This window comes from Pelodiscus sinensis, chromosome 4 (genome assembly GCF_049634645.1).
Source record: "Pelodiscus sinensis isolate JC-2024 chromosome 4, ASM4963464v1, whole genome shotgun sequence".
Classification (NCBI taxonomy): Eukaryota; Metazoa; Chordata; order Testudines; family Trionychidae; genus Pelodiscus; species Pelodiscus sinensis.
In genome coordinates, this window is record NC_134714.1 from 41,231,262 (window position 1) to 41,245,982 (window position 14,721).

General features: G+C 43.9%; 1 protein-coding gene across 9 annotated transcripts in view; it reads right to left on the reverse strand.

The window, feature by feature from the left end:
- Positions 1-14,721, reverse strand: part of NRXN3 (neurexin 3) — a 1,564,511-nt gene that overhangs the window by 1,478,979 nt on the left and 70,811 nt on the right. For all 9 annotated transcript variants that reach the window (XR_012903352.1, XM_075926779.1, XM_075926774.1 and 6 more), the window contains exon 2: positions 9,919-11,137. Coding sequence is in view for 8 of the 9 variants with exons in the window: in XM_075926779.1 (XP_075782894.1) it covers positions 9,919-10,627 (709 nt within the window). In the remaining variant the exon portion in view is untranslated. The remainder of the gene's footprint in view (positions 1-9,918; positions 11,138-14,721) is intronic.

The window sequence follows — 14,721 nt, forward strand, 5'->3', positions numbered from 1 at the left end:
AATTTTGTAGCTGCAAATTTTGCTACCTCACCATTCATCCCCTTTATAGATCATCTTTAAATACGTTGAACAGTACAGTGCATCCATCTTATCCCATGACTCCTTACTTTGCTTATGAGTCTTTGGTGTGAAACCTTGTCCAAGAATTTCTGAAAGTCCAAGTTCACTGTTGACATTGGACTACCCTTGTCAACATGCTTGCTAACACCCTCAAAAAATTCAGAGATTGCTGAGGTATGCTTTATGAAAACTATGTTGACTCTTCCCCAAACATATCATATTTATCTGTGTCTGATCATTTTATTCTTTACTATAGTTTCAACTAATTTGCCTGGCACTGAAGATGGGCTTACCAGCCTGTAATTGGCAGGATTCCCTGAGCTTTTTTTTTTTTTTTTTAATTAGCATTACATTTACTCTCCACCAGTCATGTGATAAGATGCTGATTTAAGTAATAGGTTACATATGACAGTTAGCAGTTCCAAATTTGAGTTACTTGAGAATTCTTGGGTGAATACCATCTGGTTCTGGTGACTTATTACTGTTTAATTTATTAATTTATTCCAAACCCTCCTTTGTTGACACCTCAATATGGGACAGTTCCTCGGGTCACCTAAAAAGACTGGCTCAGAAGTGGGAATCTCCCTTACATCTTCTGCAGTAAAAACTGATGCAAGGATCCAGTTAGCTTTGGCCTTGCCTTCTTTGAGCACCTTGAGCATCAAGTGTCCCACTGATTGCTTGGCAGGCTTGCTGCTTCTGATGTACTTAAAACATTTTTTGCTATTAATTTTTATGTTTTTTGCTAGTTGTTCTTCCCATTTTTTTGGACTGCTTAATTACATTTTTACACTGTACTTGCCAGATCTCTCAAGTCCCAGGCTAGCCCCCTGACAAAGGGTCATCCTTTCCCATGCGTAATAAAAGGCACTACACGCCAAAATTTGCCCTATTTTACATTTAAAAAACATCACTGTCTCCTCAGGGCTAATTGGCTTGAGCAGGTATAAGTAACAGCAGTTTGACCTACAGTTTACCATACTGGTGATGATGCATGAGAAGGAAAGAACTCAGCTAGATTCTCAGATTCCAGGATAAGTTGCCAGAGCTGGCAGAAAAAAAAATCTTATAAACTTAGGAGAACCAACACATATATAACACTCCTCTCTGGGCCAAGTTAGAACAAAATAGCACTTTTTATTTAAAGTTCTGCTTCCAATACTGTGTGGTGCCTATTTCCCACCCACTGTCCCTTTCTCTCACACCCAGCCATCCCTCTTCCTCGTCTCAAATTCTCTCATCCCACCCTCCTCCCTCTTGCACCTGCTCTTCCAGCTTCCCAGCCATGAAAGTGCCTCATGTTGGAAAGTGGTTTTAGTGTGAACACAAGTAAGTTTGCAATGAAGTATTGTGGGAAAATGAGTTCCCAGGCTAACACTGCTGTCATAAAACACCATCAAAACTCTGACAACTTGCTTGGTTTCCATATGTGAAAGGAGAACCTTGTTAACCATCAAGGCCAATGCAAATGGGCAAAACAAGGAACAGAATTAACAGATCAATCCAGGACAGGTGGCCATTCTATCAGATCACTCTGTGCATTAGCACAATCTATCTGAGGAAGTGGGTCTGGCCCACGAAAGCTCATCATCTAATAAACCATCTTGTTAGTCTTTAAAGTGCTACATTGTCCTGCTTTTTCCTCGGCTAAGGCGCTATGACAGCTGAGACACAAAGTGCAGGTGGCCATTTTCTCCCATCAGTTCACTGGAAATAGGCACTCCTCTGCTTCTTCAAGAGTCTTTGGCTTTACTAGTCCACCCATCATAACATGTACAGAGTTCCAGCATTTCCCTGGATATCCTGGAAAGTTCCCACTCTACACTCTTAAGAGGGCTTTTAAAAACAGTATCCCCTGCAATACAGCCTCGGCACTTAGAATCAAGGGTAAAGAAGAAGACAAGAGCTATCCTGTCTGCCACACAGATTAGGGTTTTATTCACCGTTGTTCTTTTTTCATTATGGACTCTATGCACTCCTCCCAAGCAAGCTGCCAGCACAAGGCAGTACTAGACAGTGACTTTAGGGCAGCACTTCATTTGAGGCTAAGCTTCTTTCCCGCTCATTACCCAATTCTATCTCTTCCTCTCTGTGGCCTGTTCTGCATTCTCCTTTGGCTAACTGGTTTTCTGATGCATCTGCTCTGTCATTTCCCTGGCTTGCGGCTTTGCTCAGCACAGCGAGGCAGAATCGTCCCACAGCACGGCTAGAAGATAGCTGAACTGGTCCACCCAAGATCCATTGTCATTTGCTGAATAATTAGCACTGCTGTTGCCCAAACTTTACCCCATGAAGAGGACTGAAACTTGCCTATGGGATGCAGTTGATTTGCAAGCAAACAGAACAGGGTTGCAGCTGCCCACTCCTCTGGAATATGCAGGAAGAATATAGCTCCCAGCATACATTGTAGCCAGGCTGTTTGAACTAATGAAGGACTTTATACTTGGACCCGTAGTCTTCCTGCTATCTCTCTGCACTGAAGGAGAATGGTTGCTACAGAATGTATTTATTCGGTTCCAGGGGCCGCATATGGGCCCTGGGCCCCACGTTGAGTGCCCAGTATGAGCACTGCTTTTCATTTTTAAGGAGACAGGAAACTATTTCTTGACAACTCAGAGATGAAATTTAGAGATATATTGGCTCTAAACTGAACCTCATAGCGTCAGCTCATCTCTAATATTTACTATTAACAATAATAAACAACACAAACTGCACTTGGGAACATCACAGCATTTTACAAACATTCAATTAATAGATCTTAACAGATCTTATTTCTCTGATGCCCATCTGGCACCAAATAAAAATAACATGATTAGAAAATTATTATTTTAAAATGTGCCAAAGGAATTTAATCCAAGAGGAGCTTGAGAGAGAATCAAAGAGGGAAGAGAGTGGCAGAAAGAAAAAGTACCAGAAACCAACACAAAGACAATGTTCATCCCCAGTCCTCATGACCTGTGCACCAAAAGCCACAGAAAGCGCAGAGGTAATCAGAGGCTCCGCACAAAGATAGACAGGACCCTTCTCCCCAAATTTACAGCTCTCAGTTACCATCTGTTTTCATGTTCAGAGTGCATGTGGCCATGCAGAGGGGGAAGATCTGGACTACTCAAAGGCTGCATCTAGACTGGCATGATTTTGCACAAATACTTTTAATGGAAAAGTTTTTCCGTTAAAAGTATTTGAGCAAAAGAGGATCTATACTGGTATGTGTCTTTGAGCAAAAGATTTGCTTTTGCGCAAAAGCATCCATGCCAGTGTAGACGCTCTCTTGCACAAGAAAGCTCCGATGGTCATTTTAGCCATCGGGCTTTCTTGCGCAAGAAATCAACTTGGCTGTCTACACTGGCCCTCTTGCGCAAGAATGCTTGCGCAAGAGGGCTTATCCCTGAGCGGGAGCGTCGGAGTATTTGCACAAGAACCACTGATTTTGTACAGTACAAAGTCAGTGTTCTTGCGCAAATACTCGTGGCCAGTGTAGACAGGCGGCAAGATTTTGCACAAAATCTTGCCAGTCTAGATGCAGCCTCTGTGTAGCCCTGAGCTACCAGCCCTCTGTAGCTGCAGGGCAACTGCCATGCAAAGACTAGGTAGTTCTTTATTGCCTGTGAATTCACACAAGCAATTTAGATTCATCTATCAAAGAAGATGCAAGTAGGTGCAAATATTATGGTTGTGTTCATTTATTTTTTATTACAAAATGTATGTAAATGTATATACAAATTAAGTGCAACCATGAGGCTTCTGAAAAAGTGCCAACCCAGCCCTCAGTGTCTCAAACTTTGGGGCATCTAGCAGGGGCACCATGTGTCTGCAGGAGAGTATCAGGCAGTTCTCATTAGATGTAGCCAAAACAGGAAGATTGTGCTGCTCTAAAAGGGCAGGTGGAAGATAAACCCTGTGGTACCTTGTCTCTTTAAATGAAACCAAGAGGCTATAGAAAAAGCTGTTCCCTCTGCAGTTAAAAGAGTGATAATTACAGAGCGACAGGCGCCTCTGTCATTCAGCAGGCAGCATCCCCAGGAAATCTTGCTCTGTAATCAAGGGAAGAGGTGCAATCAGGCCCCTATTCAGTCTTCGTTTAGAAACAGCCCCTGCTGGCAGCACAAGGGCTTTGGTGTGTTGTTTTGTGAAGCTGCTGAAGGCATCAACTGCAGTATTCTGCAGCCATTAAGGGAGTCAATACCTTTTCTAAGCATGCTTTTGGTTCACCTCCGCCCACAGAGCCCAAAGGAGGCCCTGGAACATGGGCAAAGCCTACACTGTGTCTTGGCTCTCTATACCTCCTTCCTACATGCTGGACGCTGAGCTGATGCTCATGCATATCAGCAAGTCTGTCCTCAACAGATGAGCTTGGAAAAGGAAGAGGATTTGTGCCTATATATGCAAGCAAATGTGATTGTGAGTGTGCAAGAGCACCATTACAAGTGTGCAAGTATGGCCTTTCGAACAGATACACCGGTATGTTGGTTACTTCTTGTTTAGAAGATAAAAGAAAATGTTTATGGTGAAGTAATATCAATGCTATTTGAATAGTACAAGAGCTTCAGCCTGTTGGCACCAGGCTAATCCAAGCAAGCATCAAGGGGCTTAGTGATGGAGTGGTGGGGAGACAGGTCACTTTGACGTCAGCTTCAGGATTCATGCCACCATCACCCAGCAATCTGCATATCAATTACTCTTCAAAGCAGTCACATGGTCACCAGATTCAGTCAACCACTTCTGACTCCAGCTGTATTGAAAAGTGTAATTTATTTTACTGTGAATTCATATTTTCTTAAATGCGCACACATTTGGACCCCAGTCACAGAAACTGCATGTGCCAGTGACCAGTAGGATATTCCACTGGTCATTTGAACATGCAGTTGCCACAATGTGTGCCATGCTGGTAATTAGGCATAACCATTCAGCACCAAATGCCCATAAGGTTTTCTAAACATCAAGGCCTGTGTTTTCACAAGATTTAGAGTTCCATCTTGTCACAGAATGTTACACTCTGTGATGAAATTCACTACAACAGGAACTGAACTCTGCACTGAAACTAGGACTGACAATTAATTGCAGTTAACTCACACAATTCAAAAAACGAATCACAATTTAAAAATTAATCACAATTAATCACAGTTTGAAATGCACTGTTAAACAATAGCATATCATTTGAAATATATTAAATATGTTGGATGTTTTTCTACACATTCAGATATGTTGGTTTCAGTTACAATATAGAATAAAAAATGTTCAATGCTCACTTTATATTATTCCAAATATTTTCATTGTAAAAAATATAAACAAAAGAAGTAATATTTCTCAATTCACCTCATATAAGTATTATATAGCAATCTCCTTATCATGAAAGTTCAACTGACAATGTAGTTTTTTGTGGATACCTAACTGAATTCAAAAACAAGACATTGTAAAACTTCAGCATCTACAAGTCCATTCAGTCTTACTCCTTGTTCAGCCAATCACTAAGGCAAATAAGTTTGTTTACATTTACAGGAGATACTGCTGCCAGCTTCTTATTTACAGTGCTATCTGTAAGTGAGAACAGGTGTTCACATGGCACTTCTGTAGCCAGCATTGCAAGGAATTTGTGTGACAGATATGCTAAACATTTGTATGCCCCTTCAGGCTTCTGCCACCATTCCAGAGAACAGGCTTCTAAGCTTGTTAAAAAAAATAATGTGTTAATTAAATTTGTGACTGAACTCTCTGGGTGAGAATAGTATTTCTCCTACTCTGTATTTTACCCACATGTTGTCATATATTTCATGTTACAGTAGTCTCAGATGATGACCCAGTACATGTTGTTCATTTTAAGAATACTTGCACTGCAGATATGACAAAACACAAAGAAGGTACCAATGTGAGATTTCTAAAGATCAACCTTCAGCTGGTAGCATGTGACTCAGATGGTGAAAGTGAACATGCATTAGTCTGCACTGTTTTGTGTGGTTATCAAACAGAACCCCTCCTTAGCATGGACACATGTCCTCTGGAATAGTGGTTTTAAGCATGATGGGACATATGAATCTTTAATGCATCTGGCACATAAATACCTTGTGATGCCAGTTGCAACAATTCCATTCAAATACCTCTTCTCACTTCCAGGTGACAATGTAAACAGGAAGAGGCAGCATTATCTCCTGCAAATATAAACAAACATGCTTATCTCAGTGATTGGTAGAACAAGATGTAGGACCGAGTGGACTTGTAGGTACTAAAGTTTTGAATGCAGGTTTTTGTACATAGTTTTACATTTGTAAGTTCAATTTTCATGACAAGAAGATTTCATCTTATACAAGTAGGCTGTGTCTACACTGGCATGAATTTCCGGAAATGCTTAAAACAGAATACTATTCCGTTTTCAGTTTTTCCAGAAAAGGAGCGTCTACATTGGCAGGCTGCTTTTCCAGAAAAGCCCTTTTTCTGGAAAAGCGTCTGTGGCCAATGTAGAAAAGAGCCCCGATTTCGCGATCCATTTTCACGATCGGGGCTTTTTTCCGGAAGAGCCATTTTCGCGATCGGGGCTTTTTTCCGGAAAAGACTACTGGGCTGTCTACACTGGCCCTTTTCCGGAACAGTGTTCTGGAATAAGGACTTATGCCTGAGCGGGAGCAGAATAGTTTTTTCGGAATAGCGGCTGATTTTGTACAGTAGAGCATCGTTGCTTTTCCGGAAATTCAAGGGCCAGTGTAGACAGCTCGCAGCTTATTCCAGAAAAGCGGCTGATTTTCCAGAATAAGTGGCCCAGTGTAGACACAGCCGTACTGTACTGCATTGAAAATACTACTTATTTTGGTTTTTACAGCACAAATATTTTTAATAAAAATAAATGTAAAGTGAGCACTATTCACTTTGTGTTGTGTTATAACTGAAATCGATATATTTGAAAGTGTAGAAAACACCCAAAATAGTTAAATAAATAGTATTCTATTATTATTTACCAGTGCAATTAATCGTGCTTATTTTTAATTATTTGACAGCCATAATTGAAACAATTTGTGTTACTGTAAATGGAGCTTCATTTCATCATTGTTCACTAGCACCAGGTTCCACTGGCTATTTATTTTTTATTTATTTCTCTGGCCATATGATAAATGAGTTTGTTGTGGTTTTACCATCTGCAGACACAGGTATCAATCAGTAGCCGCGTAACAGCCTGAAACTTGTCAAGAAAACTCATTATTCAAAAGGTACATATTGCATTTAGCTATTAAAACAGAAGTTATTGATTGGATCCTATCAACTTCCAATGAATGAGCTAATTCTACCGGCAACCGAGGTAAAACACATGCATGCAAATTAAAGGTCTGACAACTTGTATAAGCCTGTTAAGGATCCACAGCTGCTGGTGTCCAGTCAAAAGGGAGTCTGTCTCCTTTAAAAATAAAGAGAGATCAGGAATAAATTATTCATGTTAAATAACACTCATGCAAATATCCCAGGGGAGAATAAGGAAATAAACTAATGAGAAAACAGTAGCTCCAGCAACCAAAAGTTCACTTTCTTCGGTGAGGGAGTGAGAAAAGCAATAAATAATGAACAAACAATTTTTAAAAAGCTAGGTAGGTCAACAGTCGATCAAGCTACTGATAGGAAGTTCTGGGTCCAGTCCTGCAATTCTCATGCCAGTGAGGTCAGAGGAAGCTTTACGAGATCCACGTCAGTGAGCGTTTGTTTTTTTGCTTCTCACTTGTTTGTGGCCCCTGACTGATTTTTTGGTGGGTGGGCGGCTCCCAACCCAAAAAAGGTTCCCCACTGCTGCTTTATGACATTGGGCTTAGAGGTCACAACTGCAGGATCACGTCTTTGGTGAAGGATTAAGTTGAGAAGATGGACAGTGAAGGAGAAAACAAGACTGTTTATAAAAATAATTAAAACAAACATAACATACATCATGGCATAATATCCAACAGGAGAAATGAGAGCAGCTAAGGACATTCTTAAGGAAATGTCTGAGTTAAAGCTGAGGTGAAAGGGAACAGTACATGGTTAACATGGGTTAAAATACCGTACATAAAAAGCACATTATGGCAAAATCCTCCCTGCCCTCATTAAGTAGCAGGGAAATTGATACATCATTACAGAAAAGAAATGGCAATGATGACATGTGATTTCACACACAACAACAACATTGACTGACCTCACTGATGTCTGTGCCACACACATCCGTGGTCCCATTAGAAGATGTATTTCTCACACCACACTTCCCAGAAAGAAATATGGGAATTGTATCACTCAAGCCTTGTCCAGAGCTGTCAGCGCTGCTCTATAGGTGGGCAGAAGCCCAACTTGCTTACAGCATTTTTCAAGACATGCTGAAAGCCACGGACTGTTGATATCTAAAGTAATTCCCTGTGGAACCTTGATCCATTAGCTCAGAAAGTAGGAAGAGGCTTGTTTCTTTATGGGTCAGAGTCCAAATGCACGTGTGGATCCTGCACTCTTCTATCCCACAAAACTTTCATTTACTTCAGCAGGATTTGGGAGTCTAGAAAGGATGCTAGGCGCAGGCCCATATATTCAGCACTAATGCTATATGATGGCTTAATTTCACTGAGCAACCCCAAGAGCCTCAGTTCCTCTAAAGGCCCAAGCTCCATAAATCATTCTCTCTCATTCATGAACCCATCCTTAGTGGTGCCAAACTCTCAGTTTAGAGCAGAAAAGACAGGGAAAGCCTGGGATATTTAGCATCTCTCATGATTGCATGCTCTGCTGTATGTTGCCCACTACGATTTTACACTCCCATAGAGTGATATGGATGCCAAGATGCAAGTGAGCAACCATCCAGAAACTTCTTGTGATGTTTTTTGCACTCCAAAGTCTAGGGGATTTCTGGCCAATTTACAACCAAGATATCCCAAGTCCCTGGTCTTATGTTATTTTATTTAAAAAAGACACTGCAGCAAGATTTGGATTTCTCACTGTCAATCTAAGGAGCTTTATCCAAGTCAAGAGCCTTTATGGACTCCAAAAAGAGTGGAGCCCACTGGTGAGAGTCAATTACTGTGACATTTATTTCTTTTATTTCCTGTATGTCTTTATTTTTGCTAAATCCTGTCAGTCAAGTATGAATTCCACAAAGTCCATAACAAGGGTCTTTCACATTTACTCTTCATTTTACATGCACTTCCTTGGTTAATGGGAGTGGGAGGAAGAAATCAAAGAAATATTTGGGATTTGACCCATCTCTCCTATAAACCTGTGGTGCTCATTAACTCATTGCTTTACCTTTCCCAGTCCCCTTAACTAGTGGTGAGGACTCTCTCCACATTCCCAAAGCTGTGTCACATCTGCAGGATTCCCTCTTGGCAATCACATGTAACCTTTGCTATTTCCTATGGAGGGGGGGTGTTTATGATTTGGAGGGGGACTCTAATAGAGCCGTGGTCCCCAACACGGTGCCCGCAGGCACCATGGCGCCCGCGGGGGCATTTGTCTGTGCCCGCCAAGTGCTCAGGGCTGGCCTGGCCCCGGGCACGTGGCACATGCGCGGTGCCGGAGCCGGCCCCGGACGCGTGGCGCACGGTGAGCGCCGGCCCCGGGGGCGCCGCGGATTGACCCCCTGCGGGGAGGGGAGGGGGAGAGAGCGCCAGCGCCGGCCCCGGGCGCGTGGCGCATGGGGGAGGGGAGGGAGAGAGCGCCAGCGCCAGCCCCGGGCGCGCGGCGCTTGAGGGGAGAGCGCCGGCCCCGGGAATGTGGCTATGGGGGGGCCCCGCCCCCCGGGCGCCCGGCGGGCAAACGGCCACGCCCCCTGGCGCCCGGCAACCCCAAATGGTTGGGGACCACTGTAATAGAGGCATAAGACCTTTATTGAAGTCACACTAAATGAAAAATAAAATGATCTCTTACCTTCTGAGCAGAGTTTGCCAATGTGTCCAGTGGCTGAGCAGTCACAATGTGGCTCACCATCCAGGAGGAAACAAGTGCCACCATTCTCACAAGGGTTCTCTATACACAGTCCTTCCATGTCCAAACGGATCCCCTGGTGGCCGAGCAGCTGCGGTTCCGAGTTGCCATACTTCAGGTCCAGGATAAATCCCTGAAATGGAGGCTCACTCAGGACACCATCGAGGGTCAAGGCAGCAGGGCGGATATCTGACGGAACGCCGCCCACAAAGAGGTCACTGACGATGTTCATATACTGGCGCTGTGGACGCACTTCACCGGGCTTGGCTTCACCATCCAGCACCAGCACCGTCCGGAGGTGGTTGCGGCTGACCATCAGGAAGTGCCAGTTGCTGTCATTGACCTGCTTTTCTGTGACAACCGTGGTCTCAGCACAGTCCACACTGAACCGCAGCTGGATGCGCCCATCAACCAGGGACAAGCAGAGGAAGTCGCAGACACCGCCATCATCAAAGTAGAGGAGCAGCCCAGCCGAGACGTTGGTCTTGAACTGGAAGCTCAGGTCGCTCCTGGTGCTAGCATCCCAGCGGAGGTAGCGGGCCCACTGATTGGGGAGGCCCATGAACTCCAGGCCCAGGCAGAGGCCTAGTAAGGAGCCCAGCAGTAAGCTCACCTTCAGGGTGAAGCAGACGGAGTGGAGAGTGAAGCCCATTGTTGCAAAAGCCTGCTCTTTCCTAGAGGAAAATAAAAGCCACAGCTGTGGTAAGAAGGACCCCAGGAAAAATCACAGTAGCTGATAAATTCCACAGGGAGAGAAGGAAAGCATAGAGAGAGCACGCACAAGTGGAGAATTCACTTCTCCCAGGAAAGATCTCAGCTATCCTTTAGGATCCGGAGGCCTTTATCCCAGAAGGAGAGGGCACGTGGCGAGAATTCTCCAGGTGAGAAACCTTCTTGAAGGACAAAAAACTTAAGGTGATCGCGTTTTGGTAGAAAACCCAAAAATGACCTGGGTGTAGCGAGGAGAAAGAGTGCAGAGGTAAAAGCCAAATTTCAAATTCCAGAATCCGAGCAGCAATGACAACAGAGATGAAGGTGAGGTGGTAGTGAACTCAGAAAGGATATAACCATTGAGAGGACAAAAATAAAGTCAGTCTTCAGGGTGCATTGAAGGTGATCCAGCACATAACTCACCACTTGGCATTCAAAGAGCTTGCAAAACCTGTAAGGACAAAGGGAGAGGTATAAGGGAAGGTGTGGGGGGGGGGGGGGGGAAGGAATCAGTGCCACAGCTCACCAGAACTCAAGTATAGTTGGTAATCTGAGATTTGTATACATTTCCTGGAGCAATATTTCCTTATTTAACTGGCAGGATTTCATATATATGTGTCTACCTGCAGTTATTACCTCAGGGTATGTCTACACTACCACCCTAGTTCGAACTAGGGTGGTTAATGTAGGCATTCGAAGTTGCAAATGAAGCCCAGGATTTAAATATCCCGGGCTTCATTTGCATCTTGCCAGGCGCCGCCATTTTTAAATCCCCGTTAGTGCGGACTCCGTGCCCGCGGCTACACGCAGCACGGAGTAGGTAGTTTGAATTAGGCTACTGTAACTACTGTTACACCTCATTCCAGGCAGCGCCCGGCAAGATGCAAATGAAGCTCGGGATATTTAAATCCCGGGCTTCATTTGCAACTTCGAATGCCTACATTAATCACCCTAGTTCGAACTAGGATGGTAGTGTAGACATACCCTCATTTCCCCAGGTAGGAGGGCAAATTATACCATCATCAAGGCATGAGCATGGATTGCAGATGCTCAAGTCATGATCTGGCCCGAGCATAGCAGATAAATAATGCTGAGAACTTCTGATGAATAGTAAAAACCCTGCCACTCACCTTGAGAAACACTCCTTCCAAAAAGTTTAATATCATCCCTCTGTAATATGAGTATAGCCCCACAGCAAGCCACTCACTAATGCTGGTTCCCCTTTTACAGCATGTAACTTTAAGCAAGTTAGCCTCTTCTACAGGTTCTAACACACTGACAGAGGGCAGTTTATTTTATCTTCATTGACCAGCAGAGCCTAAGAGCATTCACAAGAGCCAAGTTTTTCCCTCCCTTCGACCTTAGGAATGCCACTCAATTCAAGGAGACCAAATGCTCTCAGTTACACTGGTGTAAAATTGGAGCAACTCCAGTCATCAAGTGGAGATGTTCTAGATTTAAACCAGTGTCACTAAAAGCAGAATCTGCTCCCACAAATAAAATATACTATATTGGAATGTTACACAGGTGTAGTCTTTGTCTGAAAATACTGGGTAAAAGAAAGGCTGTTGTAAGAACAGAGACTTGTACATATACACGGGCTGGGCATGAGCCTCTAGGGAAAGACTATCTTGTCAAGTTCAGCAAAAGTACAAAGCTAGACTGGATGGCTCAGGGGACTGACATGAGGCCTTTCCAAAACTGTCAATCTGGCACCTTTAACCAGCACTAAAAACAGGTCACTTGAAACACAAAATGAATCAATTACAAGAGGACCTGTAAGCAACAGAGAAACGTGAGTTTTCAATGCCCAATGCAAGTCATCCCCATTCCCTGCAGCTGCCTGACTGGAGCTCGTTAGCTTAACTGCTATAAACGCAAATACAATCAAGTCAAAACCAGAGGGAAGATAATTCCTTTTAATTGTTAACAGCTTGGTTCAGGCTGATGGATGGGAGAAGGCAGGCAGCATTAAGAGAGGTGTAAAGAAAAAAGGACCCAAATGTTCAAATCATTTCTCCTCCTGATAACCCAGACATTGGTTCAGTCATTTATTTTGGGGCCTTGCAAAGCAACAGCAGCTAAAGATACCTGGCTTGCATCTGTTTGCCCTTCTCTGTGTTCCCCAGTGGCTCCACTAAAATACCCCATGATTTATTGGGCAGGGAAGAGGGAAAGGGACAGGGAGAGGGAGCGAGAGCAAGAGAAGACCCAGGCCTGGAATTATTGATGAGACAGTATTAAGACTATAATAACATGTGTAAATTAGCTGGCAAAGTGTTTCCAGCAACTAAAGGTTCCCTAGAATGTTTACCGCTGCCATGGCAGAACTATTTTCCCCATTAGGATTCCAATGGTCTTTAACAACCCTGAGGGAGAGAGGCAGACAAGCATTGTATGGCAGCCAGCCCCACAGAGACCCCACAGTGGAACATCTCCTTCAGTAGCTTTAGATTCTCTTGTGTAAAGTGGGGGTAACCATTCACTTGACTAAAAATAAACTCTCTTTCTAACAAAAAAAGGACTCTTCCAGAGCTAATAAAAGTTGTTGCTTCAGCACCTTTCAAGGCAGACAGCAGACAAGTATTCACAGAACAGGTATGGTATTCCCCACAATAAAGCAAGCTCCCTTTACAGATTAATAGGATGGAGGTCTCAACTCCAATCTGCGGAGGGTAATTCAGTCCCCTTGCCCATTCAATGTTTGGCCCTTCCTGAAGTTGCAACAATGGGGATCATCACCAGTGGTGGTGATTTCAGCATCTGTCCATAAAGGAATGAGCTGAGACCCACCAACTTGTTTCCCACAGCATCCCAGAAAATCAGCGAAGTGGAAACTAGTCAGAGGTACCTGCACTGGGTTCAGATTGCTGACCAAAGTAGAGAATCCAGATACTTTCCCATCATCAATTCCCCTCAATGTATTTTTAGAGAAGAAAAGGTCATTTTTATTTAGGCAGAGAAAGGAGAGAAGATCGCTTTAGACCATGACAAATTATAAGCGTCATTTCTTGATATGTATGTATTCTAACGGGTTTTGGGAAGACGGCCTATACAGTCTACATCCAGGGCAGACTGGGCCTGTGCAAGAATCCTCCTACAGCTCTGCCAATGCCCCTTAATCTGGCCGTGCAGTACCCACTGCTATTCCAGTCATGGATCCCAGGCAGCTCTGCCAATGTAAATAACTTGCTGTCCCTTTTGGCATTAGAAAGGATTTGAATGCAAACCTTTAGAGTGTAAAAGACTAACACTCATGCCTGCTGCTCACTAAGTTCCCCCCAGTCTACTATCTCAAACCATACACATATGGTATGAAACTCCTCTCGACATATGTGATGGGGTCTTCAGATCCCACACGGAACCAAGGCAAAGAATAGAATAATACATGGCTAGGGAGGTCCCACTCCTCAACAGATGCAGGGTGTGCCTCCAGCAGAGGAATAGTTTAAAAGGACACTGCGGGAGGGAGCTGCGGGCAATGCCAGGAAGCAAGGCTGGTGCTGGTAGCTGTGACAAGAGCGGCTTCAACTTTAATGATGTTCTAGCAGCACGGAGTCTGATTTTCCCACATCTCTAGGAAGCTGAAAGCCCTACAAGAGGCTGCTTTGAATAGGATCTTAATGGACCAAATGGAGTCTTTGGAACCAATGGCCAAACCCCAAAGAGCAAAGCTCCAATTGGGTAGGATGCAACCAAGGGGAAAGCATAGCTTGGGGATAGATCAATTACTAGTCCAGTAGCTTGGGAATGGATCAATTATTAGTCCTAACACTTTGAGAAACCACCTATGGCTCTGGATTAGGATCCAGTTGAACGGGTGGTTTCAGGTCCCCCTACCTCACACCTTGTTCTTCTGCTGTGGCAGAACCCCAAGGGAAGTAATAGGAACATTGAGAAGAAGTTGAGGCCTGCCCTGCACAACTTTGCTGGGGCTCCCACTCTGCCAGCTAAACCAGCAAAAACTGTATAGCCTCTGCCTCAGCCCCTCTGCCAGTTAGTCATCAGACCATCTCTTGTAATAGAGAACTGTAT